This window comes from Syngnathus acus, chromosome 11, assembly GCF_901709675.1.
Source record: "Syngnathus acus chromosome 11, fSynAcu1.2, whole genome shotgun sequence".
Classification (NCBI taxonomy): domain Eukaryota; kingdom Metazoa; phylum Chordata; class Actinopteri; order Syngnathiformes; family Syngnathidae; genus Syngnathus; species Syngnathus acus.
In genome coordinates this window covers 810,786-837,687 of record NC_051096.1, presented here as the reverse complement: position 1 = coordinate 837,687, position 26,902 = coordinate 810,786, and the positions used below count along the sequence as shown (strand labels likewise).

At 46.6% G+C, this 26,902-nt stretch overlaps 2 protein-coding genes across 8 annotated transcripts; one reads left to right on the top strand and one right to left on the bottom strand.

Annotated features, from left to right (window-relative positions):
* Nucleotides 1-97: 97 nt before the first annotated feature.
* On the bottom strand, nucleotides 98-11,595 carry tpd52 (tumor protein D52). 6 transcript variants are annotated; one of them, XR_005099398.1, is made up of 8 exons: nucleotides 5,753-5,953; nucleotides 3,360-3,502; nucleotides 3,142-3,290; nucleotides 2,933-3,034; nucleotides 2,257-2,298; nucleotides 1,751-1,799; nucleotides 1,396-1,674; nucleotides 98-1,193 (listed from the first exon to the last, which is right to left on the bottom strand). XR_005099398.1 is itself a non-coding variant. In XM_037264228.1 (8 exons), the coding sequence occupies exons 2-8, from the start codon at nucleotides 5,769-5,771 to the stop codon at nucleotides 1,567-1,569; spliced, it is 612 nt and encodes a 203-aa protein (XP_037120123.1). In that variant the 5' UTR covers nucleotides 5,772-5,817; nucleotides 11,564-11,595; the 3' UTR covers nucleotides 98-1,566. The 6 variants fall into 6 exon arrangements, 5 of the variants coding, with proteins under 5 accessions (XP_037120123.1, XP_037120125.1, XP_037120124.1 ...); XM_037264228.1 differs by adding an exon at nucleotides 11,564-11,595 and having other exon boundaries at nucleotides 98-1,674; nucleotides 5,753-5,817; XM_037264230.1 differs by adding an exon at nucleotides 11,554-11,572 and having other exon boundaries at nucleotides 98-1,674; nucleotides 5,753-5,817.
* Nucleotides 7,587-21,507, top strand: zbtb10 (zinc finger and BTB domain containing 10). 2 transcript variants are annotated; one of them, XM_037263881.1, is made up of 5 exons: nucleotides 7,587-8,489; nucleotides 13,243-14,239; nucleotides 15,971-16,027; nucleotides 17,264-17,439; nucleotides 18,353-21,507. In XM_037263881.1, exons 1-5 carry the CDS (start codon nucleotides 7,854-7,856, stop codon nucleotides 18,644-18,646), a joined length of 2,160 nt encoding a protein of 719 aa, XP_037119776.1. In that variant the 5' UTR covers nucleotides 7,587-7,853; the 3' UTR covers nucleotides 18,647-21,507. The 2 variants fall into 2 exon arrangements, with proteins under 2 accessions (XP_037119776.1, XP_037119777.1); XM_037263882.1 differs by lacking the exon at nucleotides 15,971-16,027.
* Nucleotides 21,508-26,902: the final 5,395 nt, after the last annotated feature.

Sequence of the window (26,902 nt, the reverse complement as noted above, 5' to 3'; positions counted from 1 at the left end):
TTTTCCAAATATGAAACTGAGCAAAAACCGGGCTCAATTCAGAGTGGTGTTGCGTTTTGTTCAAGATGTCTGTCGTTGAGCAAGGAAAACAAAGATGTGGAGCAATAGTTGGTTCTTTATTTGCACGATCTTGGGTTGTCTCACGGCAGTCAGTACACAATGCACTTCAACAAATGAAAAACAACCAGGTCAGACTCCAGATCAGAAGGTTTTATACAGTCCGCAAGCAGGAATACGGAAGGGAAGAAATGGGAGGGAAAAAGAAGGAAAAACATATCCTCATAAGAATGTCTTATCTACTGCTATCTACTTATCAATGTGTCATGACGTTAATGAGCTCTGCCTTATGTGTAATGGAAAAGTTTCCAAGCTGTCAGTGTTCTGATTGAATAACTGTGTGCATAACTTAATCAGAGTATTTAGACATTGCTGTTGCTCCCTCTTGTGGTTAAAAAAATAGTGACTAATTTGAATATTTTCCGACCCACTTCTCGCATAGCAGTGAGGTTGACATTTGCGTGAAACTGCCGACGCCACAGGCACAACACTGCACGTTGTCTCCCTCATTGGGAGCCTATTTTCCCTCAACCTGATCTACTTTTGTTTTCTCACGCAGTATGATCCCATTTCAACAGACGATAATAGCATGACAAAATGACCGAGAAGGCATAAACTCTGCCCTCTTTTCGTAGTGTGGAAGCGAGCAATTTCCATCAGCACGTAAGAGTGCACGTTCTTTCGGCAAAAAAGTCCCTTAACCCCGGGGAAAATCATTTCCTAAACATTAGATTGCTTATTATTGAAAGTTAAGGGATCACAAATGTCCATTATGAGGATAAAACAGTCGTAGCTGTGCGTATGTAACGTTCCTCATGTCAAATGTAATGTTCCACATCTAGTACCATCTCGTGCTCAAATCGTGAACTGCAGTTAATATGCATTTTCTCATGTTCACCAAATTCACCAGTCATTTTTAATTCTGGTACTTGTTTTGTTTACGTTAAAGACAGACGCTATAAAAAAAAAAACGACTTTAGAATTAAACAAGTAAAGCAGTTTGTTGGCATGAATAATTTGTATACATTTTATAATCAACGGAGTTTTGTAGTATTTTTCTGCTTTGAAGTTAATTAAAACAGCTGTTGCAGTTCAATTTTTCTTTAATTTGTTTGACAAAAGCCATGATGATGCGAGAGACTTAAACTAAAAATATCTTTAAGTGCACTGAGGAAAGAGTGTGTTTTATTTTCTACATATATATTTTTACAGTGTGTGGTTAGTAACATGCCAACCTGAATCAACAAATTGTACAAATGTACACTTTAGTTTTACTACCTTGGCTGTGTATGTGTGCATGCTACACAGCTGCTTTGGCCCCAAAAATTTACAAAACGAAAATGCTTGTGTGTGTGTGTGTGTGTGTGGGTGTGGGGGGGGGGGGGTGTTAAGGTGAGTGGGCGCGTGACACAAAATGTGATGTCAAGAGGTTGCACAGTTCTAATGGTCAGGTTGCCAATATGTTTAAAGACTTGTAGAAGGACATTATGGAGGGTCAAAGGTTGGGGGTCAGTGCAAGGGTGCGTCTAGGTTGGTGGGCGTGTCCTGGTGCTGAGCCTCTGCGTCGGGAACATTCATCTGCTCGCCGCCGTCCATTTCCGACGGACTCATCTTGTTCTGAAACAGGAAATGGATTTGAAGATTCTTTAATGTCATTGCTATTTTTTTCAGGATTTTTTTTTTTAATGTATACCTTCCATGTTCCCACTTTCTCCTCAAATGACTTGAATGTGGGAGCGTTCCTGGGAATAGAAATTCCGGAATTCGTAAGAAGGTGATATGTTTGATGTCAAAGAAAATCACATGCACATTTATTACAACAATATAGCAAAGTAAAATAAACATTGCATTTGCAAAAATGCACTTCAAACTTGGAATTTTTATGGAAAAAAATTGATATTTTGTACCATTAGTTATTTATTAAGAAATATTATGACATTATGGTAAAAAAAAAACCTGCTAATTGTAACTGTTTCTGTTGAAATTATTTTCTAAAAACAACTTTAAAACTAGTTATTGCTTAAAATATTAGCAGATACAGTACGTTAGTATATCCTCAACAATTTGTCCCAGTAGTTAAAAAAAAGTTAAAACAGTTTGTGTACAACTTTCTACTTGACATGACAAATTCAAATGTAAAGTTTGATGGTAGACAAACTTGCCTAAAATGTGCGGCGGACACAACGGCGACCTTCTTACCTCATGACAGGCATGCTAGCCGAGTGCTGCAAAGAGCGCTTGCTAGTCAGCAGCGTTAAGAAGAAGAGGGGGTGGGAGTCAGTTAGAGGTCGTTTCAGAATAGCAGTCGGCACACGTGTACACACCCATCCCGCTATGACCCGTTAAGCCTGATTGAGGGTGAGCTTGTTGATGTTGCTTTGTGTTTTGGGGGGCCCGGGGTTTTGTGTCCACCACGAAAAACACACACAACCCGTCAGGCGCTTGCACAAGGTTGAGGAGCCCGTCAATCTTGTTTGCAGTTCGCTAATAATCCACGGAGGAAGGATGACAGCGGAGAGGTTGGATTAGCATTCTCGCTTGGGAAGGCGATGTTGAGTGGGGCCGTGGGGGTCTCGGGGTTAGTGGGTCCCGACTGTCAGATTAAGCCGGAAACAATTAGCGAGAGTCCAGGAGCTTTGGTTTAATAAATGACGACCAATAGAGGCCATTGCGCTAATTAACAGACGTCGTGCCTCCATCAGCCACCGTCGCCTCAAGATGAGTAAAGGGTTTAGCAACCATAACCATCTCAGTTCATACATGCTTGTTATTAGTTAGTTGTTATTAGATGAGTTGCTTGTCCATTTAGGTTATGCCAGTCATATTTTGTTTCAAGGTCTCCTGCCACATGCAGTTGCGTGCACTCATGGCTCACCTGACGTCATCCAGTTTACGGCTGATGGCCAGACTCATGTTGGAAAAGGCCGATGTGGCCTTCAGGCCAGCGTGTGACAGCGTCCCCGATGTCCTCTTGTACCTGAGAAGAGCAGCATAAGGCTGGTCAGTCAGTGAGTTTGTTTGTTGGTAACCTTGCAGTCTAGTCCAGTTCAGCGGACCAAAGGAAAGAGGAAGTGCAGGACATACGCCGAAGAGGTGGTGACCTCCTGCCAGCTTCTGGTGAAGTTCTGCTTGAGCTCGCTGAGCGGCGTCACCCCCAGCTTCCTCTTGATGTCGGCCAGCTGCCTCTCTTTCGCCGCCAGAACCTGAGACAGTGTCAGGATCTCGTCCTCCACCTGCAGGCGCAACCTCACTTGGAACATTGCGAGACTCGAGCAGGAGCACCAAATGAGGACAGCACTAACCCTCAACAGCTCCACTTGTAGCTCCTGGCGTTCCTCCTCCGTCATGGTGGGCGGTGGGGCTTCCGCGCTCACTGCCGCATCCTGACCCACCTCAGCTGCTTCCTGACCCACCTCGGCCGCTGGATCCAGATGCTGCTGCGAGCCTGAAAGGTCCGCAAACGCTCATTTGCTTTTGCCTGACAGTTTGGGTCGCCATCGGGTGGCGACGGAGGGCAGTCGTGGCGGTGAGTATCGACTAGCATAATGGAAGCCGAGCGTTCCAGCACTCTGATAGCAATGGGAGCAGTAGCGCATCAATAATACAAAAAGTCTAAGGGCAAGCAGTACTCGTCCGTGTCGTCCCAGCCCGCCACCATCGCGTGCACGTGACCCGCCGCGTTCCTCTTCCACATTAGGGATGTCGTCCTTTGCGCTCGTCAGAAAGCACTGCGGGGTTGTTGCGTGACCCCCCCCACCACCCGTCCTGGCGCTCCCCTTCATGCGTCACGTGAGACAAGCGAAAGCGTAATCCGCCGTGTCCCAGATTACAGCCCGTTTAATCCGGGCAGGGGCCTGTCTTGGGTTGGGGGCCGCGATGGACACCCGAGGGGTTGCGGTGGGAATTGTGTGTGCTCATAATGAATGTGTGCATGTGTGTGTGTGAGAGGCAGCTTGAATAATATGACAAGATCCTCCAGAAGAGCATCAGTGTAGGAGTCAAGATATTTTTTTTCGAAGATCCATTTTGTTATTATATGTATGACTGTTAAAATGTTTTCTAAAAGCATCAAGACATTGCGTGTTTGTCTGTTCAGTTAAGTTTTGATCAGATCTTCCAAGGGGTCAAATGTATGTAAATTTGTCTGTTCAGTAAAGTTTTGATCAGATCTTCCAAGGGTAGTCAAATGTATGTAAATTTGATTTATTTTCTCATAATTGTTAATATTTGTACGGCGGTGAATGTTTATAAATAACATGCATCAGGTAACTGGGGGAAGGCTAAATAGTTTTACTTTATTTTAGTTTGATTCCAAAACAATTCACTGTTAAGAAAAAACATGCAAAAGACATTAACTCATTACGTACATGGTTAATGCTTTTATGAAAACCAGACCCTGTTGCTTATGTCCCCTTCTACCAAATGAGAACAAGTGTCCATTTGAGCGGCTTGATGGGTCGCAGCATCAAATCAATTAGCGTAATTTTTGCTGCATAGCGTGTCACATGATGGCCTCTGAAAACCAAAATCACGGGGTGGCGAAGGCCCACCGTGCCAAACTCTTGTCCTATGAAAAGTGGCTGCGGGTCCCTGGACAAGCGCGGAGATATCTTTGCTCACATGAAAAACCTGCTAAATTGGTCAAATATGGTGACATCTCAAGTGTTGCTGCCTTGTGGATGTATGCTGATGCAAATCAATTCACAAGCAATCCACCACGCTGTTAATGATCGATCGCATACAAAGGATGCTAAGAGAAGAAAAACAATACCGGCCAGCGTCTCCAGGCTGAGGCTGGATGGGAATTCTGTTGCCATGACAACAAAGCGCCTATAAAAGGATTAATGTACACCTTCGTTGTTGCGTTCGCCTACAAATAGAAGGTAGCTCATTAAATTGTCCGCTTGCGAGGCTACAAAACAGATGGATTGCAGCATCATTTACACTTAGCTACAAACATTTAGCTGCAAAAAGAATTTCTGTTGGAAGTGGTGTTAGACCTCTGAAGGTCCATTCTGAACTATGATCCAGAAAAAGGTCAGAACAGTTAATCATTATTATGAACATTTTGCGCCTTTTACAGCACTTAATCTGAGGTTTGATTGGTTGTATTTAAAACTGACAGCACATGGTACTAACAAAATGCTCAACATAAAGTGTACTCGTGCATAATCTACTCAACACTTTGTGTGCTGAAACGCAAACTATTCATTATGCATAGCACTGTAAGGTAAGGCAACTTTATTTCTGTTATGTGTATGACAAAATACATTTGGCATGCTTGTGCCACTTGACTTCCTGCTTTTATTTACTGACATGCGCACTCGACACTGTTTGGCCTCTCAAAGATTATATACCCAGTCAAGAAAAACACATTTAAAATATATGTATGTTATAAGCACGCTGTACACATGGCGTTTAAAACCATTATTGGAGCTCTTTTTTTTTTTTTGTGGTTAATTGGGCCAAGTGAGTTCCTCGTTCACACACGGACACGTCCACTTCCGCGTTAAATTTTCTTGTCATTTAAAATCCACAAATGAACATCTTGTTGTTCACTTTGGGGCGTCAACGTAAAATTGGGGAGCAAAGCAAGTTGGTTCGCTTGCCTGAAGCTGAAGTTTCGTTCTTTCTCGTTTTTTAAACTCGACAGCAACCCAAAGCATGACCGAGACATTGAAAATAAATTGATTACCTTTCTCGTTGTTGTCCATAAATGCGTCTTGGCGTGGATGCTATGGTGTGTGTGTGTGTGTGTGTTTGGTGCTCTTAGATCCAATCACGGACACAGGCTTTTTCTGTGTTGAAACTGAAGCTCTTTTTCTTCGTCGTCTTCTCTTCCTGGTCTCTGCCTTCTTGTCTCTGACTGGATGCCATTCATGTCGTGGGGGCGGGGCGCGTAGCCTTTACGTCATCACGTACAAGTGTAAACAGAGGTGAGCACGTGGGTGTCAAAGCAACGCCGCTAACACCACGCATGCGCAATAAACAACCCATTTCGGTTGAAGTGTTTCTGTCAAAAATAACGGCGGAATTCTTTATTGAAGCATTTAATGGTGACCAGGTGATGAATGTAACATCAAATGTACACGAAGCCAAATTGACGCGTATTCCGTACATTTAAATACATGTTTTCATGCTTTGTGTATTGGAACATTCAGAAAGGCACCTAAAAACACAAATTTACTATATTAGGGATATAAAATATAAGTTATAAAACCAACTTTATTGATATTAAAAAATAATAATAAATAAATGTCACTGGCTGACAATAACCTTTATTAAAATTAGTAAATAAAATGATTCGGTGTAGGTGAAATATATTATTGTGGCGGATCTTAGGACCAGGCCTTTCACCCAGTAGGCCTGCATGACTGACCGACCTCTTTCCTACTAGGTTTCAAGAACCACTTCCTCGTCACACGTTACGCTTCTAAAATCATTTTAACACGCGCTGCATATTTTAATGGGAGTGGTAAGAGTGTGCGAGAACAAGATGCACCTGCAGGGCCGTCACTCAGCCACTACGCAAGTGTGACACATCCCCACATAGCCACCTCAATGTTAACTAAGGGCGGCTTATGCCCCCGTTGCTGTTCACACGCTGTCTGCAAAGCCCTTAATTGGACGCCAGTGAAACTTTACACCCGGCTATGCAAACAACTATCACAAATGCACAAAGCAGGTCACACACTTTCACAGAGAGGGAGGTTCTCATGAATGACCGCCTCTTGCCCAGCCTGCATACAAGTGCAAGGAAGCTGAAGTGGACATTCTGTACTGTTCACTGTAGAGGACAACAGCATTGTGGGACAGGTGCTTGCTGTACCTGTACTCTATTGTCTTGTTCACAGACTTCAATTAAGCTCAAACCACAAGAAAATACTTTCTAGTTTCACAGGCCCTGCCTGAAAGGGGGGGGGGGGGGGGGGGGGGTTGATGGACATGCCGTACAGTTCTGAGAACAAATATTCTAAACGTGAATGATATGAAAAATCTCCTATCATAAGGTGTATTTATTATTACATTAAATATTTTATGTTATAATTTATTCTTGAGTGCCATGTAATGCTTTAAACAATGGATTATTTTATACTATTGCAGTTGTATTTAAAATATTTGTACATACGTATATAAAAGTATTAACTCACAATAAACAAAAAAGTACTAAAATGCAACATAATTATAGCAGAATTATGTGGCATGTCATTGAGGATTTTATTTATTGTTATCAGTCAGAATAATATAATAACCGTCTCCACACGGCAGACTCGTATTACGTCACGTGATCATACTACGACGTACAAAAGAGATTGAAAGGTCTTCAAAAAGTCTTGTGCTTTGAGCAGAGCCTGAAAGCGTTAAGGAGATAACTAAATGAAAAAAGGCGAGCGCGAGGGACTGAGCGATATGAGAGGCATGCGGAAAATGGGTGCAGCCTTGCACACACAAAAGCCCCCATTGGCAAGCCACGGCACCCCAGCTCCCCCTCATCCAAGTCCCCCCCCCGCTCCTCCTCCAGCACCAGTCGAGGTGCATTGTGGGGAGGAAAGTCGTTGCCATTCGACCTCTGCGGGGCCTGCGCGGACGCAGCCAGAACCCTGAAAATGTCAGTATGCCCCTAAAAGAGCGATTGTTTTCCGCATAACTGAAACACTCGTACCGGCCGGGCACCTCGCGACCGAAAGACGACGATCAACGACGGCGTGGGTGACAGAGAGAAGACGGAAGGGGAAAAGGAGCATTTGCCGTGGCGGGGGGGATCCTGGTGAGACATTTGTCATAAGCGCAAGAAAATGTCCGGCGAGAGAAACCGCAGGTCGCTGGCGTTCCGAGGCGGTGGACTTGCCGGGCTAACGGGCTCCGCAGGCTGCGGCGGGGGGAACGGTAGCAGCTGGGAGGCCCCGGCCTGTCAGGACCGACATTTTAACGGCAACCGGCCGGACCAAGACGACGACGGGGACCTGGGGACGACGGGACCAACGCGGAAGCGACTGGAGGGCGCCGGCTCGGTGAGCGACAGCACGGAGCCGGACGCGGAGGAGGAAGAGGACACGGAGGGGGCGGCCGGGAGCCGCAGTCGCGGCGACGCTGACACCGAAGGTGACGCAGTCGCCAACGGCTACAAGGAAGCGTGCACTCAAGACCTGGCGGAGTCCGGGAGCGCCGAGGCGGGACCCAGGAAATGCGGCGTGGGGATGAGACCGCAGACGCTACTCCAGAAGCATTCGCTTTTCCACGCGTCGTGGCTCCACGAGTTCCCATGGCTGCGCTTCTGCCAGCAGACGGGGCTCATGTCGTGCTGGTGGTGCCGCGACGCCGCCACCCGGAACGGCGACGAGCTCACCAAGGGTAGCAGGAGCTACAAGCGGGCCCTGCTCCTCCGACATCACCTGTCGGCCGAGCACGGCATGAATGACCCCAGCAAACAGGTAACTCGCACCCCACACTCCTGAACCGCTATCAAACCTTGACATAAAAGACACTTTCAAACCACCCAAACACATTTTATCGACTTTTAACACCACGTCTTATGGTTGACATTTGAGTAACTTTATCAATCATTTGCAGTCGAGAACCAGCTTGTCGGAGATCCCCGCTGTCCGCTATGAAGCTAATTAGCTTAGGAGCTAGCTTAGGGCTAAGCTAACTGGTAGCTTGTTGGCCGTGTAGCCGGAATGAGACGCTCGAGTCTGGAGTGAAATTCTCGATGCAAACGCTGAAAATCGTGCAAGTTAGCTGGCTATCGAGTACAACCGTGAGTTTTTGTGATCCCCTCAATGCTTCGTACTCGTGTTTTTTTTTTTTGGCAGTAAACAGCAGAAAAGTATTTGTTCAAGGCCAGTTGTAAGCAAAATATAGCCCGCGGGTCCATCAAAGCTCCTGGCTTAGCTCTTTAATCCGACCCTGGATCTGTTCATAAAGTATAACCATAATGTAAAGTAGTTCATAATTCAAAGGAATCATTTGACATGTATATAATTTTACTAAAACATTTTACATATGCACTTACCATTTTATTTATCGTTAACAATTTAATTGCATTTGACTATAAATAACTGATTAATATTTTACAAATGCGTTTAATGACCTGGCTTCCTAAAAACAATTCAAATTGACCCTTAAGTACATTTGTTTGCACACCCCTGAAGCAGTTTCATTCAGTTGGTACTGTACATGTGCCCCTTCCTTTTTCCTTGTTTTCCGTTGCCTCGGCATCTATCTTGATTACTATCTCGCCAGAGGTCACAGTGACGAGGGGAGCTGCATGTACACCCCCCCCCACCTTCCTTTGTGCCCTCCTCTCAAGGCTTGTGCTCCCTAGTGACCTCTGTTGCTTTTACACAACCTTCCCCCTCCTCCCCTTGGGGAGCTAAATTAGAGGCGTTGTGCCAGAACGACCCCCGGAAAATCCATACTGGACAAGAGCAAAAAAAAAAAGAAAAAGGAGGGTTGAGAGCAGTGTGAAATGGATGTCCCTAATCCAGAGATGTCAAACGGTGAGCCACATCGCAGTCATGATTTTGAGGTCAGAGTTTAGTTGCCAAAAATCGGTAACCCTGTACTAAAACAAAAAGGAAAATAATTCTGTGCGAGTGGTCTTCGAAGATCGGTAGGAGACCCCGGGGACGACCCAGGACGCGCTGGAGAGACTATGTCTCTCGGCTGGCCTGGGAACGCCTTGGGATCCCCCGGGATGAGCTAGATGAAGTGGCTGGGGAGAGGGAAGTCTGGGAGTCCCTCCTGAAGCTGCTGCCCCCGCGACCCGACCCCGGATAAGCGGAAGAAGATGGATGGATGGATGGATGGTCTTCGAAGAATTAACTCATTTCATGGCGCCGCGACATCGATGAAATCAAGGACAATTTTCTAATATTGTTTTTTGTTGTTGACGGTCGTCCCTTTGGGGTGTATCTTGTGATTCAGGCTTGTTGAAATCTCCGCTCGAATATTTGAGGGCTACGTGACTGTAAAGAGTGGATGTGTGTGTGATAAAATAACCTTTTTTTTTTTTATGGTGCAGACATTTGCACGGCGTTCTCAGATGCCATAAAAGCAAGGAGTGTTCGGTCAACGTTGCGGACCATTCCAATCAGGTGTCAAAGAGCGTTTGTGGCGCTGAGTGAGCTATCGCAGCTGACTTGCGAGGCCCAGTTGGCTCGCAAGAGGATTGGACTGCCGCATTTAGTCTCTTTGCTTGCCACTGGCACTTGCTAATCGGAATGACTTAGTGATCCACTAACTTGTACACTTGTCTAATTGGGAAGGAGAGCGCCGCCAGTGGATTAGGGCGCTCAATGCTTCTGATTCTGCCTGGAAACTAAATGTAGCCAAACCAAAATTTAGTCTGGCCTTCAGAGGGGCAAAAGACGCCGTCGCACCCTTGCGCTTCATGTGAGTTGTTGAAGCCCAGCCCCCGCGGTTGGGTCAAAGATCGGCTAGCTCAAGTGATCCCCATGGGTGGAAAATTGGGGGGTCATTTCACCCCTTGATTGTAGCTCTGACAAAGACAAGGCCATCCCCGTGTTTGCGGAGTGTTTGCGATCTGCCATCTCCCGTGGACGGGATGTTTATTGGGGGCTGCAGGTCAGTGGAACGGGACAAGCTGGGGACAGGGAGAATTCTTGTTGAATTAGCAACTCGCACACAGCTGTATTGTTCTGCTAACTGGGGACCGGCCGGTCGGGTTGACTTGAGTTGTGGGGAGGGGGCTGTGAGTTCTGGGTGGGGTTCTTCAGGGGGGCTTTAATTTCTGCTGGTTTACTGTTCAAGGCGTGTCGTGTTTGGGACGGATCTGCCGTCCCTTGAGGGGGCAGAGCTCCACGGTTTGTTTAGGTCTGAGCTTTATTTGTGTCGTGGCCTGTTTTGATGCCTCGCTCAACCCCTCCGTCGTCGATTGTTGTCGTCCGCCTCCCATCCCATTTGCGGTTGAGCTTTTCCTTCTTGTGTCAGCGACTGTGGCGCTCCTTGCCCACACGCCAGCGTAGTACACGTGCAAAAGGAAAGGAAAAAGCGTGAGTTCACAAAAGACCCACAGTGAGTGGACAATGAGCCTCGGGGAGAACGCAGGCCATTGTGAAGGCCACTCAAAAATGGGGTGGCCTTGTCGACTTTGGTGCTTGCTCGCGTTCCTTTGCCTAACGTGCACCCCCCCCCAGGTCCACGTTTTCTCTCAAGGTCTGCCGACTATTAGCCATCTCTTATCTTGCCATTGTAACTTTTCCTCCACTCTAAGCTTCCTTTCAGCCGTTATGGCGAGCGTGTTCCCATTCGCTCTCTGGCAATCCCTCACATCCCATCGCTCTCTCCCTCCAGCTGTGTGGCCGAGGATGTAGGATAACACCCCCACCTCATCCCACCCGCTCCTCTCTCCTCTTTGTATGCCATCTCGTGTGCCCGGGCTGCTGCGCGGACAGTGGGGGCTGGGTGGGGACCTCCGCGAAATGAATTTAATCGGCTGAAACCCCAGCTGTGTGTGTGTGTGTGTGTGTGTGTGTGTGTGTGTGTGTATGTGTGTGTGTGTGTGTGTGCGCGCGCGCGTGCGTGTGTGTGTGCGCGCGCGTGCGTGTGTGCGTGCGTGCGCGCGCGTGCATGTGTGCGTGCGTGTGTGTGTGAGTGCAGCTTGCTTTCTGTGTGTTGGCGAGGGGGGGCAAAAATGCCAGAGGAATGTGAATTATTCTGGATTAGGACATCTGCTGTGCAATTTTGTTGCAAAAAATAAACTGTCAATGTAGGCGTCCTGTATATGTTTTCGGTGCGGTTTGTATGTACGATGAAGCTCACGGTGTGTGTGTGTGCGTGCGTGCGTGCGTGCGTTGTTTTGTGTACTCCCCCATCTTACTTGCCCGGTACCAGGCTGGCTCTTTGGCTTGTGAGGAGTACGGGTGGGGGATAGTTCAGCTCTTCTGCCAACTCCCCTCCCCGTCATCCATCCTCCGCCAGGTCTCTCTTTGTTCCAGTGTGCAAAAAGTCCACCATGAGATTTGATTCATCTACTCCTCAAGCAAGCCAGAAGGTTTTCCAAACAATTCCATTCAACTTGGAAAGCGGGAGGTGCCGACGGCTCCCGGTCCAGGCAGCCCGTCCCTCCATTGTAGCAAGCTCATTTGTATCCCCTCCCCTTTTGGAAGCCCGTCGGACCGGTTTGTCCACCTTGAGCAGGCGTGTCGGGAGCCCTGGGGGTGTTTACCCACGCCAGAGTGTTGAGTAAAGATGAGGCCAGCGCCAGGGAAATACTGTTCGATTTGTATAAAAACACAACCCGTACACGGTGTGCTCAAATTGTCCTTCAGCAAGCTTTCCAAGCCATTCGTCCCCTTAAACTTACATTTGTGTCTTCAGGGCAACAAAATAGAAGACTGCTCAAAGTATATGGAGAGCCTAAAAGGTGACTTTTTGCAAATGTGTCCAGCTTGATGCCAGTTGTTCCAGAAAAAAATTACATATTACATACCTACAGTGCCTTGCGAAAGTATTCGGCCCCCTTGAACTTTTCAATATTTCGCCACATTTCAGGCTTCAAACATAAAGATATAAAATTTAATTTTTTTGTCAAGAATCAACAACAAGTGGGACACAATCGTGAAGTGGAACGAAATTTATTGGATAATTTAAACTTTTTTAACAAATAAAAACTGAAAAGTGGGGCGTGCAATATTATTCGGCCCCCTTGCGCTAATACTTTGTAGGGCCACCTTTTGCTGCAATTACAGCTGCAAGTCGCTTGGGGTATGTCTCTATCAGTTTTGCACATCGAGAGACTGGAATTCTTGCCCATTCTTCCTTGCAAAACAGCTCGAGCTCAGTGAGGTTGGATGGAGAGCGTTTGTGAACAGCAGTCTTCAGCTGCCGAATAATATTGCACGCCCCACTTTTCAGTTTTTTATTTGTTAAAAAAGTTTAAATTATCCAATAAATTTCGTTCCACTTCACGATTGTGTCCCACTTGTTGTTGATTCTTGACAAAAAACAAAAATTTTATATCTTTATGTTTGAAGCCTGAAATGTGGCGAAATGTTGAAAAGTTCAAGGGGGCCGAATACTTTCGCAAGGCACTACATACTACATGTCCTTCTTGTAAATGGACGGATTCAGAACAATATTGCGACTGACAACATTCAGAAACCTCAATCTACTAATTTAGCGCCTTCCATCACCTAACCGTGTGGTTTTGCTATGACCCAGGAGTCAGGAAGGCCATCGGACAACGCCAGCCCCTCCACCAACTCCTCGGAGGAGGACTACCACAACAAGTCCAATGAGAACTCCTACTGCTACCAGCTGCTGCAGGAGCTGGACAAGCAGCGCAAGAGCGGCATCCTGTGCGACGTCAACATCGTGGTGTCGGGCCAGGTGTTCCGCGCCCACAAGAACATCCTGGTGGCGGGCAGCCGCTACTTCAAGACCCTCTACTGCCTGACTCAGAGCGAGGTGCAGAACCAGGCCACCGTCACGCACCTGGACGTGGCCGCCGTGCAGGGCTTCTCGGTCATCCTGGACTTCCTCTACTCGGGCAACCTGCTGCTCACCAGCCAGAACGCCATCGAGGTCATGTCGGTGGCCAGCTACCTGCAGATGACCGAGGTGGTGCAGTCGTGCCGGGCCTTCATCAAGGACGCGCTCAACATCAGCATCAAGCAGGAGGCACCCGACTCTGTGCTGGTGGACTACAACAAGCGGCAGACGCTGGCCAAGGAGGGCCAGCGGGGGCGCCCCGACCGCAAGCCCAGCAACTTCTGGGCCACCACCATCCTCTCCAAGTTGTCCATCAAAGCCAGCGGCAACAGCCAGGCCAAGGAGGCGGCGGGGGAGGCCGACAATGGCGCCGGCCGGCTCAAGGAGGAGTCCAGCGACGTGGAGGTGACGCCGGTCGGGGCCGGTCCCCCCGGCGCCCCCACGGGAGCCTGGACCCAACACCACCACGAAAACTCGTCCGACTCGGCCGACAACGAGGCCCACGCTCGGGTTTTCGTCTGGAACAAGCCGGGCGCGGCCGCCACCATTAAACGCGAGACCCCCGACGCTGCTGCTGGCAGCGGGCGCCGGAAAAAGCAGGCCACCACACGCCGCTTTGTCTACAACTTCCCGCCCGAACCCGAGGAGGGTTTTGATGAGGGCATGTTCATCCAGCCGTCCGCCTCCTACCCCCGAGAGGACTTCTCGGCGCTCTCGGAAAATGCCGGTAGGACGCACATTTGCACTCTTCATGCATCCTCCCTCTGCCCAAATTAAAAAAAAATTTTGCTGACATGTTGACACCGTGCAACAAATAATTTCCTTTGTGGGGCTGAAATCAGAGGATTTGGACAGCTTGAAGTCAAACACCGGCTCCAAACGGTTAAGTTGATAATCGATTAGATTTTTCATTTTGACATCACCAATACAGATGCACGTCAAGCGCTCTAGAGCAACTGGAGCGGGCTGCCCGCGTGTGCGCGCGCGATGATCCAGCAGGCTCAATCTGGCGTGGTGTTCCCTCCTGATGATCCCCCGCTAATCGCTCTGGAGGTGGGGCGGGAGGAGAGCACGGAGGCTTATCGCCACGTTAACGCCTACTTTGCGGCCGCTGCTTCGCCAACGCCGCACGAGTCCTCGCCGCGCACTCTTGGCCTTCCACAGTAAAATAAAATTTGTGTGATTTCCATTTGGAAATCCTCTTTGTGTCCTTCCATACATGTTGATTCCACCCGCTGGGATCCTTGAATAACCTTTTAATCTACCCGCCGCCCTTTCGCCACTGTAAATCTCTCCTTCGGCCATTAAAGCGGCACTCCTCCACCGTGACGGAAGCGAGGGATGTGCTTTTTCCGACATTTGCTTCCCTCCCTAATGCAGGATAATGAAGAAAGCGCTGTGGGGTGGGAGGGGTCGGCTCTTCTCCCTCAGGCCTCCCCTCTAAATGCATTGCAATGCTCTTAGTGCCTGCAGCTCCATCTAATGCGCTCCACAAGTGATGCCTTGTGGGGTTTGGGGGGTGTGGCGCTAATGGTTTGCGCCCAAGGGTGCGCTTATACATTGGCTGCGTCTTTTGCAGCATTGAAGAAAGAAAATGTGCACGCTGCAAATCATCCTTATCAGCAAAATGGATCGACTTCTCCCCGCAGTCCCATGGCCATGTCCGATTAGGTGCCGCACAGTGGCATGTTTTGTTGCACGCGTCACATGGCTTCCGCACAGAAAGCCGAGAGCAGCGTGCAATTGATTTTGGGGCAAGTTGGCCACGTTAATCAACCTCGCTTGCACTTTCACAATCGAGCGCCGAATGCACGAGGTTGCCAACGTGCTGCTATTCACGATCTGGACCTGTACAACTTAAGTCGAAGAAAATATCGTACAGCTAGTGAGACCATGTGTGAGCTACTCCAACATCTGAACTTTAGAATCAATAATGACAGTTGTTTGATTTAGTCGGAGTTTGAATGTGATTGTTGTGTTCTGAGCATTGTTTAGTAAGAGGGTGTGCACACTTTTACAACTCACCTGTTTTACTCTATTGGGTTGTACAGGTTGAGATTACAGTGGCTGAAAAATTTTGTAAATGAGTTGGCTTTTTTTTTTTTTTTTTTAATACCTCCAACCTTGGTATTAGTGGGTGTGGCCACCTCTGCAGCCAGGCCCGTTTCTAAATATTGACCAAGGGTGCGTGGCGGCCATGTTCTTAGTGGGATGTAGGAACACAACATGGCGGAACCGGTTACATGCACTCGCAGGTGTGCCCCCCCACCATCTACTTTACATACAATAGGGCATATATATGTGCGTGGATGTGTGTGGAGTGGTTAGTTGTGTACACAAAAATGCCGCGCCCGTCTCCCCTCTGACAAACCTCCCACCTCTCCCTTCTAATGTTTTTTGTCTCCCTGTCATTGGTTCCCTCCCTCCTTTATCCTAAACCCTGCCCTCCTTTTCCCAGAGCTGGCCAATCAGATCCAGTATAGCATCATCCAGCCTGGGGAGTCCTGGGAGAATGGTAAGCGGCCACAAGCATCCTCAAACATTTTCATCGAGGCCACCTTGCAATATCAACAAAACCACAAACGCACAATGTCGCAGATTTTTTCAGAGGAAATTGGTCATTCAACCACAGTGTTAACATTTATAAGCCAACACACCAACCAGCCTGTTTGTAAAATGTAGTACAAGTTGTTACAAAAGAAGAGGGTTGTAACAGAAAGAAAAATGTTCTAAAGAGTAATAATGGTTTTGTATTTTTTAATTTTCTTGTTTTGGTAAAGCAGCATTGAGGTGGGTTTTTCTTTGGGTGCAAATTTGAATGTTTTATTATTATCTACTAAATCCGCAAATGTGTTTCACTCAAATTAAGACTTGCCAATTCTGTCATGCTTAAGTTTATGCTTGTCATTTCAATTCAAATGATGAATAGAAGGTTGGGCTGAAAGCGTGACATCACCGTGACAACAATGTGGTTGTACGCAGTACAAGAAGTTTTTGTTGTACTTGTCTGTTAAATTGCTTCTCGGTGTCGGGCTCCCCAATTGTGTTGCAGGTGAACAAACAAACAAATGTATGCCCTCCCATTGCATGTCAACTGAGTGGAGGTTAGGGTGGAAGCGTGTCATCACCATGGCAACAGTGTGGTTGCATGCTAAGTGCTTGCTAAATTAGGGAAAAGGTGCACCACCCCTTTGTTACTTGAAATGAGCACACTGGACAAGAAGTGTGCTTGCCCCAACACACACACACGCACACTCAGCACAGGTAAGCTGGGATTCAACTCTTCCCAAGCCTTCACTTCCTCCCCCCTTAGCAACCTGCCTTGTCGACTGCACCGTTGTGAGTTCAAACAAAAGGCCGTGACTCTTCACTTCCCCGCGGCGTGCTCCGTTTTCAAGCGCCTTCACAATCAATAGGCGACTAATTTACGCTCAAAACCATCTGTCTGCACGAGCTCGTTATCATCCTCGGGTGGCAGGCGGGCGGGCGCGGGGAGAGCAGCTGGCATGATCCTCTTGGTGCCTCTTGTCCAAGCGGGCACAATGTAGCTTGCTAGCTGCAGTTGGCCATGTAGAACCCTCGCGATGTCAAAGTGCATCGCGGGGAACCAGCCAGCAACCATCTGGTGATCACGTCTGCCTAGTTGTGAACCTTCACGATGCAGTTTAAAAGTTGCCGTTTTGATTGACGGCCCTTGACGCAAGTAAGGAACACGCCAGTTCCCCGCTGACTTTTTCCCCTTTGCTACCAGGCGAGTCGTCGCTGCTGGCCATCAACAAGCTGAAGTGTCCGCACTGCAACTATATCGCCAAGCACCGGCGCACGCTCAAGAGGCACCTGGTCATCCACTCGGGCGTGCGCTCCTTCAGCTGCGACATCTGCGGCAAACTCTTCACCCGCCGCGAGCACGTCAAGAGACATTCCCTGGTAAGTACGCCCAAGTCGCCGGGAAGAATGCCGGCTTGCCACTGGCCATGGTGCAATTATTCACTTGACCTAGAATCCTAAATCAGCCAATCCAAAAAGCAGAAAATTGAGAAAAATGTCCATGATGGTTTGGTAAAGTCAAAGCGAAGATTTGCAAATCTTTTTGATTGAACAAAAAAAAAATTGCCTGCAGAATTCCCGAGATTATCGTTGAGGCTGGAATTCAGAGCAATTAGACAGTTGATCTAAACAATTTATTGTTCATTAAAATAATGAATTGATTGTTGCACCGACTGTATATTAAAGTAAGTCTGTTGCAGCCCAATGAAGGGCTCAATAATAATCTGTTGAATATTTTCTTAATGATTGAATGGCATCTGAAAAGAAATGTGAATTTCTGCCCCTTTATTTATTTAGTTACTTACTGTTTTAGTCTGTATGTCAGAAAATCATCAAAAAAAATGTGTTCAGTAAAAGTGGGTCTCTGATGAAACGCGTTTATGGAAGGTTACAGAAATTGGAAAAGTTGAGGCTGAAATTCTGAGAAAGGTTTATCGATTATCATGTTGTTGGAGATCAACATGAGAACTGATAATTGCTCCTTTATTTTGACCCGTTTCGTTGAAAGGCTAGAGGAGTTTCACATTTACATGTTGGTCCATCACAAAATAGTTGTCAATTATTTGGCATTCAATTCATTTTGCTACCTCTATTTAAAAGGGTGGATTTCCAAGACGTTTGACAATTTTAAGTCAATGTCTCGAGATGATGAATCAATTGTCAACATAGTTGTCAATTCATTTCATAAAGAAGCGCAGTCCATTCCAAAGAAAGGCAACGAAAGAAATTAGCTCCGTATTGTCGAACAAAAACTGGACTGACGGTGTCCGTCCCGTCCCATGCGCCCTGGCAGGTGCACAAGAAAGACAAGAAATACAAGTGCATGGTGTGCAAGAAGATCTTCATGCTGGCGGCCAGCGTGGGAATCCGCCACGGCTCGCGGCGCTACGGCGTGTGCGTGGACTGCGCCGACTCGCACCAGGCCAGCCAGGAGGGCCTGGAGCCCATGGAGTTCCCCCGGGATGACGACTTTGAGGCCGACGACGCCGACGACCTGCTGGATGCCGACAACGACTCGGCCGACCACGAGCGAGCCGGCTGGGCCCGCCGGGGCGCCGCCCCTCTGGAGGACAACAAAGAGTTCTAGCCTCGCCTCACCCAAATTATTTTTGCTTTGACTATGTAAGCTGGTAAACAATCAACTCCAAAAGTGCTCTCCAAAACCTTGCGGTTGCTTGATTATGCGAGTTTGACAAAAAAAAAAAGAAAAAAAGAAAGCTTTGGTAGCGTGGGATCCCCGCCATGTACAGATTTAATTATTATTGTAATTATTATTATTAATGCTCACAAAGAAAGATTATATAAAATCATCAAGTTGTTTTTTTGGGGTTGTATATTTCCTTTGAAATAGGCGGGGAGGGCTAGCTAGACCAATCATTGGATACAAAATATGTTAATTATTTAATTTAAGAAGATTTTATGGTCTTATCACAGATGATCTAATTTTTATCGTTATGGTTTTTTTTTCCTTTTTCTAACTTGCTGCGTAGATGGCATTTAGTTGCGCTAAAATATTCTTTATTATTCCATTTTTCTTTACTTTTTTCGTTTCCCTGTGCAAGTCTTGGAACCAAAAAATCTGTTTGGTGACTTTAGCGTTCTCACAGCCATATTTATGTTATATTAATTTAAAAGACAAAAAAAAAATGAAAATGGCGCTGTGCTGACGTCATGCCAAACAGAGCGCACACCAAGATGGAGCAGGAAAAACTACTGAATATACTTCAAAGAAAAGACACCTTTATTATTTCATTTTGTTCATTTAGAGTTTTAAGACAAATTATTTAAAAGTATAAGAAGTAAAGTGCGGGGGGGGGGGGACTGTTCTATCTAGCTTTATACCAATCGCCACGTCACGCTAACACTTTAAAAAAGCATTTGACCTTCACTTAAAGCTTGAATCATTTGATGTTTTGTTACCTTTTTTTTTAAAACATTTTTTTCCAAATGACGACGTTTGGTGCTGTAATGCTTTGTCGCAGAATACTGGACCTATAAAACAAGCGAGGCTTTAATTTTCATGACGTCTGTCATCATGAAAAAAAAAAAGCTTCAATTGTTCAACTGACGCTTCACCTCCTCTACAACACTATCGCCTCTTTCACGCAGAGACCCCGCCCAAAAACAAACCAACACCCGGCATTTGTCCGCTTTTGCCTTTCACGCCAAACCCAGCAAAAACTGGCCTTTAAGTCTTATCATAGTCGTCCTAAGACTCCAACAAGACTTGCCCCTTTTGTGCACAGATTAAAAAAAAAGGGGGGGGAGGTGGAAGAGTGAGTGAGGGTTAAAGTTAATAGACAATAGCAGCGCAGTATACATTTAAACAAATACTGGACCGACGGTATAGCTTTAATTTTTATCATTTCGCTTTCTTCCTACAACAACACCAGCTAGCCTCTCTCACACCAAAACAGATGCAGAGAATTTGAGTGTTGAACTCCACATTCCCGTCCCGCATTGCAGAATTCCGAACCCAAGCATGGCTTTAATGGTTATTGTCATTCCAAACATAAGCAACCCTGCAAAAATGGGCGAGAAGTGAGTGCGGCCGAATTCGGCTCCCCTGGCCCGACAAGGCGCTGGACCTCAAGTGTAGCTTGAATTCTTGTGACACCCAAAAACCCTCCCCCCTATCTTGACGCCGTATAAAAGACTTTGATACAACCTCCGAGGCGGGTAAATTGCCGGGCCGTGACGAAAAGAGGCGGAAAAATGCCGGTTTTCAAGGGGCTTCTGTGGACTATCAGGTAATCTTTGCCATTTTTTAAAAATTGTTGCTTTTATAAGGCAGTACATTTCTGTGTGAAATATGCGTTACGAGGACCTAAAGCGGATGTCTTTTTTGTTTCTTTTTGGTACAGAGTTGTAAACGCCATTTATATCGCCGCATATATTTGGAATCAAGTTAACGGTGACTGGACGTCCAAAGTTGTTTTGAAATGTTTAATTTGGTCTGCCAGGTAGTTTGTGTGGTTCCGCCAGACAAAAATGAGTGAAGCTCTATGGCGCCATCATAGACATGCACTTACTTTTGATCTTTATTTTTTTTCTCCCAAAAGTGGGTCTGAATGGAACTTTTTCTTTTCTTTTTTAGCGGTTTATTTAATATATATCTATATCTAAGTGTATATTGACTCCTAAAATGCAATCAAGACTGTTAATTTCTATTTTGTCCAACCAAAATTGTTATTTCATCTTAATGTACGGGAGGGAGGAGCCGGGCGACATTCCCTTGGCCCCTCCCCTTGGTGATTGTCCCCTCCCACAACTTCAGCACATGTTTTTCAAATGGCACACGGGGGCGGCAGTATTTAGCAAAACGCAACTAAAAATATCGATGTATAGCCCGTGTGTGTTCATATGCAGTTCGTACCCCTCATCTTCGTCCTCGTGTCACTTTCAAAAATCACTGTGGGTGGGGCCTGTGATGTAATAAATACAATATGGAGAGTCTATGAATAAAAATATATGGAAAATTTGATATTTAACTCCCTTCCGCTTTGCCGTGCGCTGCTTGTCCTTGACTTTCTGTCTTTTTTTTATTATTCGCACCATCCTACTGATTTTTTTAAATTATTTTTAATGCTGTATTTATGGACAATAAGCAAAACAAAAGTATGCCACCACACTACAGATTTTTGTTTCCCCACATACACACATCCATCCACTTCCCGGCTGTATTTTTTTTACACTTTAAAGATTAAAAAAAGACAAAAGTTGTGTTTTTCAACTTATTTGCTCTGTGACAGCGATGCAAAACCCGGTGCCCTCCGAACACAAAATAAGCAAAATTCAGGTTACTCTTTTTATGTTTTTACTAGAACTTTTGAAAGATTGAACTTAACATTGTCCTGGTTTGTTGCTCTTCTCTCTGTTTTAAATCAAATTGTACTACTGTTCCTCTCTATATTACATTTTAAAAATAAAACTTTGATATTGCTGAAATTGTTGGGGTATTGTTTTTGTGTCTCAGACATTGTGAAAGAAAAAAACAAGCATTGTCTTAACCTTTGATGCAGGAGATGCATCCAAAGCGGGATTAATTCACTTTTGCATTATAAATTCAGAATATTTCAGCGAGTTTTAGATTATTTTAATTCGTGTCTTGAGATGAGTCATTCCACACTTTAGTATTGCCAATCATGTTTTTTTCCCATAGATGACAACAAATATGGGCTTGAGTGTTGTAGCGTCAGTCAATATGAGTTGTTGCACCATTTGTTTTCAAATGTCGTCCTGAAAAGGTGAGCACGAGCAAAATGCTAGTTTCATTAGCTAGTCCATGGCCTTTTTTGGTGGTGTTTTTTTTTTTTTTTTTTTTCTGTCTTTGACACAAACTATCAAGGCGGGGCGACCAAATGCAGCAGCACACTGCTAGACAAGAAGTTGGGTCCTCTGAGCGAATCGTCTTTGGTTTTAAAATAACTATAAAAATTCAGCGATTTTGGTCCAAAATGATACAAAACTATTGAAATTAAAAGGAAAATTACTTTATAATAAAAACAATTGAATTTGTTTTTCCCCTTTTCATGATGGCAGGGTAGGCGTAGCCTCCCTTGCCTCCTCTGACCGCACGTCCCTGGTTTAAATAGTAGTCAGCTGCTGAGCAGAGGCGGGTGCAGGTGATTGAGGTGATGAGTGGCCGTGGTTACGACTGACAGCCCCGCCCGAACGAGGGAGGGCCCAGCCCGGCAGTGCAACATCGATACGTCACAGGTTGGCCACCCCTGTAGCGATCATGCCGCCGGCCCCCACCCGCGCGCGCACAGCATACGACCACGCGCAGAGACCAGGCCCCGCCCCGCGGCCACACGGCCTGGTAGGAGCGCATGCACACTCATCAGTCTCCCCCGCTCAAACCGTAGACCAACTTTCCTCCACTGGAGCCATGCTGTTCCACCTAGCGCCAATCACTCATTCAAATAAACACACACGGGGATCCCCAACTTCTTCACACGCATGCACAAACACACAGAAGGACGACAACAGACAGACATTAAAATTTCACAGACATCATGCACAAACACATAAGAACAGCAGTCAATTCTTCCAATCTGAAAACCAATTTAGCTTCAGTTTTTTGTAACAATGCCACACATCAGTTTTGTGATCATCAGTAGGGAAGTGTCCAAATCTTTGAAAGTTCTTTATCCAATCAGTCATTTCTTTTCGTTTTGCATTGTGCTCTTTTGGCGGAAAATTTTCCACTTGAATTGCAACTGCAGCACTCAGTTGAGCTCGCACACTCTTATCTGCCAATGGGAGTGCTTTCAAATCAAACCAATCTTTTCCTGCGATCAAATTCACCTACCATTTTCGTAATTAATCCAAATTAGCACTATTAATATGTCACAGTAACAACAACAACAGTAACAATTATGTATGGACAACTTCAACAATATTACAACCAGACACTCAAGGGACAACGCCCTAAATTCAAGATTCAAGAGTTTTTATTCGCCATGTTTGAGCGTGCCAAACAAGGAATTTGACTTCGGTAAAACACACCCTCTGTTCAACATATAGGTGACTAACAACACTCAGGACATGTGAATAATGGCAAGAACAGTGTAGACAAATTCAAAAGGTGTGAAGAGCAGGATGTTATTGCACAGTAATGCCTCTGAGACTCTATGAGTGGTGTGAGTTCATCAGAGCAACAGCCTGGGGGAAGAAGCTGTCTCGGTGTCTGCTGGTTTTGGCGTACCGAGCTCTATAACGCCGTCCGGAGGGGAGTAGTTCAAACAGACTGCAACCTGGGTGAGAAGGGTCTGTAGAGATGTTCCTTGCACGTTTCCTGGTCCTGGACAGGTACAAGTCTTGGATAGATGGGAGGTTGATTCCAATGATCTTTTCTGCAGTCCTGATTGTCCGTTGCAGTCTGTGCTTGTCTTGTTTGGAGGCTGATCCAAACCAGACAGTGATGGAGGTGCAGAGGACAGACTGGATGATGGCAGTGTAGAAGGTCTTCAGAAGCTCTCGCGGCAGGTTGAACTTCTTGAGCTGTCTCAGGAAGTACAGCCTCTGCTTGGCCTTCTTCCGGACAGAGTCTATGTGGCCGGTCCATTTCAGGTCCCGAGAGATTGTGGTTCCCAGGAACTTGAAGGTGTCTGTGGAGAGAATAGTATTACTGCGGATAGTGAGGGGTAAAAGTGGTGAAGGGTCTCGCCTGAAATCCACTGTCATCTCCACGGTCTTGAGCGGGTTCAGCTCCAGATGGTTTTGGTTGCACCAGTGGACCAGCCGCTCCACCTCCTGTCTGTACGCAGTCTCATCACCGTCCTGGATCAGTCCGATGAGAGTGGTGTCGTCTGCATACTTCAGGAGCTTCACAGGAGAGTCACCTGAGGAGAAATCGTTGGTGTAGAGAAGAGCAGAGCAGTGGGGAGAGGATGCATCCCTGAGGGGCTCCAGTATTGGTGGTCCGGGTGTCAGATGTGATGCCCCCCAGCCTCACACTCTGTCTCCTGTTGGTCAGGAAGCTGGTGATCCACTGACAGGTGGGGGCAGGCACCGCAAGCTGGATGAGCTTCTGTTGGAGGATGTCAGGAGCGATGGTGTTGAACGCCGAGCTGAAGTCCACGAACAGGATCCTGGCGTACGTTCCTGGGGTGTCCAGGTGGTGCAGGATGTAGTGCAGTCCCATGTTGACCGCATCATCCACTGACCTGTTTGCCCGGTAGGCAAACTGGAGGGGGTCAAGCAGGGGGCCCGTGACCTCCTTCAGGTGGTTCAGCACTAACCTCTCGAAAGATTTCATGACCACAGATGTCAATGCGACGGGTCTATAGTCATTCAAACCTGTGATGGCGGGCTTCTTGGCCACTGGAACGATGGTGGAGCTCTTGAAGCACGAGGGCACCTCACACAGCTCCAGAGAACAGTTGAAGATCCGTGCAAAGGTGGGCGCCAGCTGCTCAGCGCAGACTTTCAAGCAGGAAGGTGACACGCTGTCTGGGCCCGGTGCCTTCCTGGTCTTTTGTCTCCGGAACATCTGGCGCACTTCCTCCTCGCGGACCTGGAGTGCGGGCGCGGCCTCTGCAAGAGAGAGAGTGGGTGACAACGATGATAGAGGTGTGGACAGAGCAGTTGTGGGGAGAGGTGAGTATGTAGATTGTGCTGCAGGAAGTCCCGTTGTGTGGGAGGACCGATCAAACCTGCAGTAGAACTTATTCAGCTGGTTAGCAAGCCTTGGGCTCTCCACAGGACGGGGGGTTCGTTTCTTGTAGCCCGTGATGCTCTGCAGACCTTTCCACACTGTTGAGGGATCAGGATTGGCAGGGAGGTGTCTCTTCAGGTTCTCCCCGTAACACCTCCTGGCTTTCCTGACCTCTCGGTTCAGTGTGTTTCTGGTCTGCCTGAACAGGTCGCGGTCGCCGCTCCTGTAGGCCTCCTCCTTGACTTTGCGCAGCCTCCTGAGGTACGGTGTAAACCAAGGTTTGTCGTTGTTGTACGTGCAGAAGGTCTTAGTCTGCACACACAGATCCTCACAAAAACGGATGTATGATGTGACAGTGTCAGTGAGTTCATGCAAGTCTGAAGTATATGTCTGCTCTGCTTTAATCTAGCTCAGTGGCCTAGTGGTAGAGTGTCCGCCCTGAGACTGGAAGGTTGTGGGTTCAAACCCCGGCCGGGTCATACCAAAGACTATAAAAATGGGACCCATTGCCTCCCTGCTTGGCACTCAGCATTAAGGGTTGGAATTGGGGGGTTAGATCACCAACTGATTCCCGAGCGCGGCACCGCTGCTGCTCACTGCTCCCCTCTCCCCCAGGGGATGGATTAAAATCACACGGGGATGGGTTAAATGCAGAGGACAAATTTCACCACACCCAGGTGTGTGTGTGACGATCATTGGGACTTTAATCTTTAATCTTTAATCTTTAATAGCAACAGAGCCAACGCCCTATCACCAGCCCTCCACAATAAAGTCAATACACGAGCACAACAGCACAAAAACACTCACAAATGAAGCATAAAAGAAAACCCCGGATTCCACCTCAATATAAAAGAAAACCCCGGATTTCACCTCAGAGGTTTTAACGCAATTGTCAGGTCTAAGTACCATCAGACATTAAACCACACGCTGGAAGGAAGAGGAGAAGACAACCAGAACAGGTTTACTCGCGAGGAGAACAATAGAGAAAGGAACCTCAGTTACAATCTCCATCAATTCTGAGTCCTTACTCCACGTGTCCCTCTTTTTAATGTTTTGGTTGCCCTGGTTACAGAGGCGTTGCTACACTAAAGGGAGGGGAGATTGTGGCTGTGGCAACGCTGATTAGCTAAGGAATGTAGTGGGGTGTGAATTAGCACTTCATTGTCGGTCCGTGACTCCCGCAGAATTTGCCCTCTTTCCTCAACCAGCTGTCTTCCCCCATGGTTGGCTGACTCGTCCTCGACTGTGATCAGATAACTTGAATTGCCGCTTCCCTGTGGAACAATGCAACTAAACCTTTGCTAACTTTATCTACTTGGTAAATTAACACACAATAATAATGAGTCCTAAACACTTCAACACACATCAAGTAAATGTGAGATAACGGGTATGCAGTTCCTTAAACAAACATTGAGTAAATATGGGATAACTTGTATGCAACTACTTCAAACTGTATATAACAAACAAAGAAAAACTGTTCTGATCAACAACAATCTATGAACCAAACCTACAGTTAACTAAAAGGAGTGAAGTTCCTTTGAACCAAACAAAGAACATTTCGCCTATGCAAATAAGCTTTGCTCATTGTTAGTGAAGGCTTCTTACAGGAAGAAAAACACACAGACAACATAAGGACAGGAAGGATACATATGGTTGACAGGGATCAAAAGACATCCCTGTCACTAAAGAGGAAGAACCTAGATAAAAGGAAAGTCATAAACTCGTAAAGACAAGGCCTCCAGGTCTGGCAGGCCAAGGCTTCACTTAAATTATTCCAACAGCAATAAAAAAAAAAAACGGATTCCACCTCGGAAGTTTTAACACAATAGAAAAGAAAACCCCGGATTCCACCTCGGAAGTTTTAACACAATAAAAAAGAAAACCCTGGATTCCACCTTGGACGTTTTAACGCAATAAAAAAGAAAACCATAAAGAAGCAACCACCTCCACATAAATCATAAAAGTATCTAATTTGGGGTCAGGAAAGACAATTCCTCTACTGTGCGGAGGCCACAGTTTATGAAGGAAAAAGCCTTCTTACCTTCTAAAGGTGGGGCCCCGGGCCTCCAGACCACAGAAGAAGCTCTACCTCTCGGAAGTCTTAAAACCGCTCAACTGGACATCGCGTCGGGGTCACCAATTGTTGGGTTTTGTTCAAGATGTCCGTTGTTGAGCAAAGAA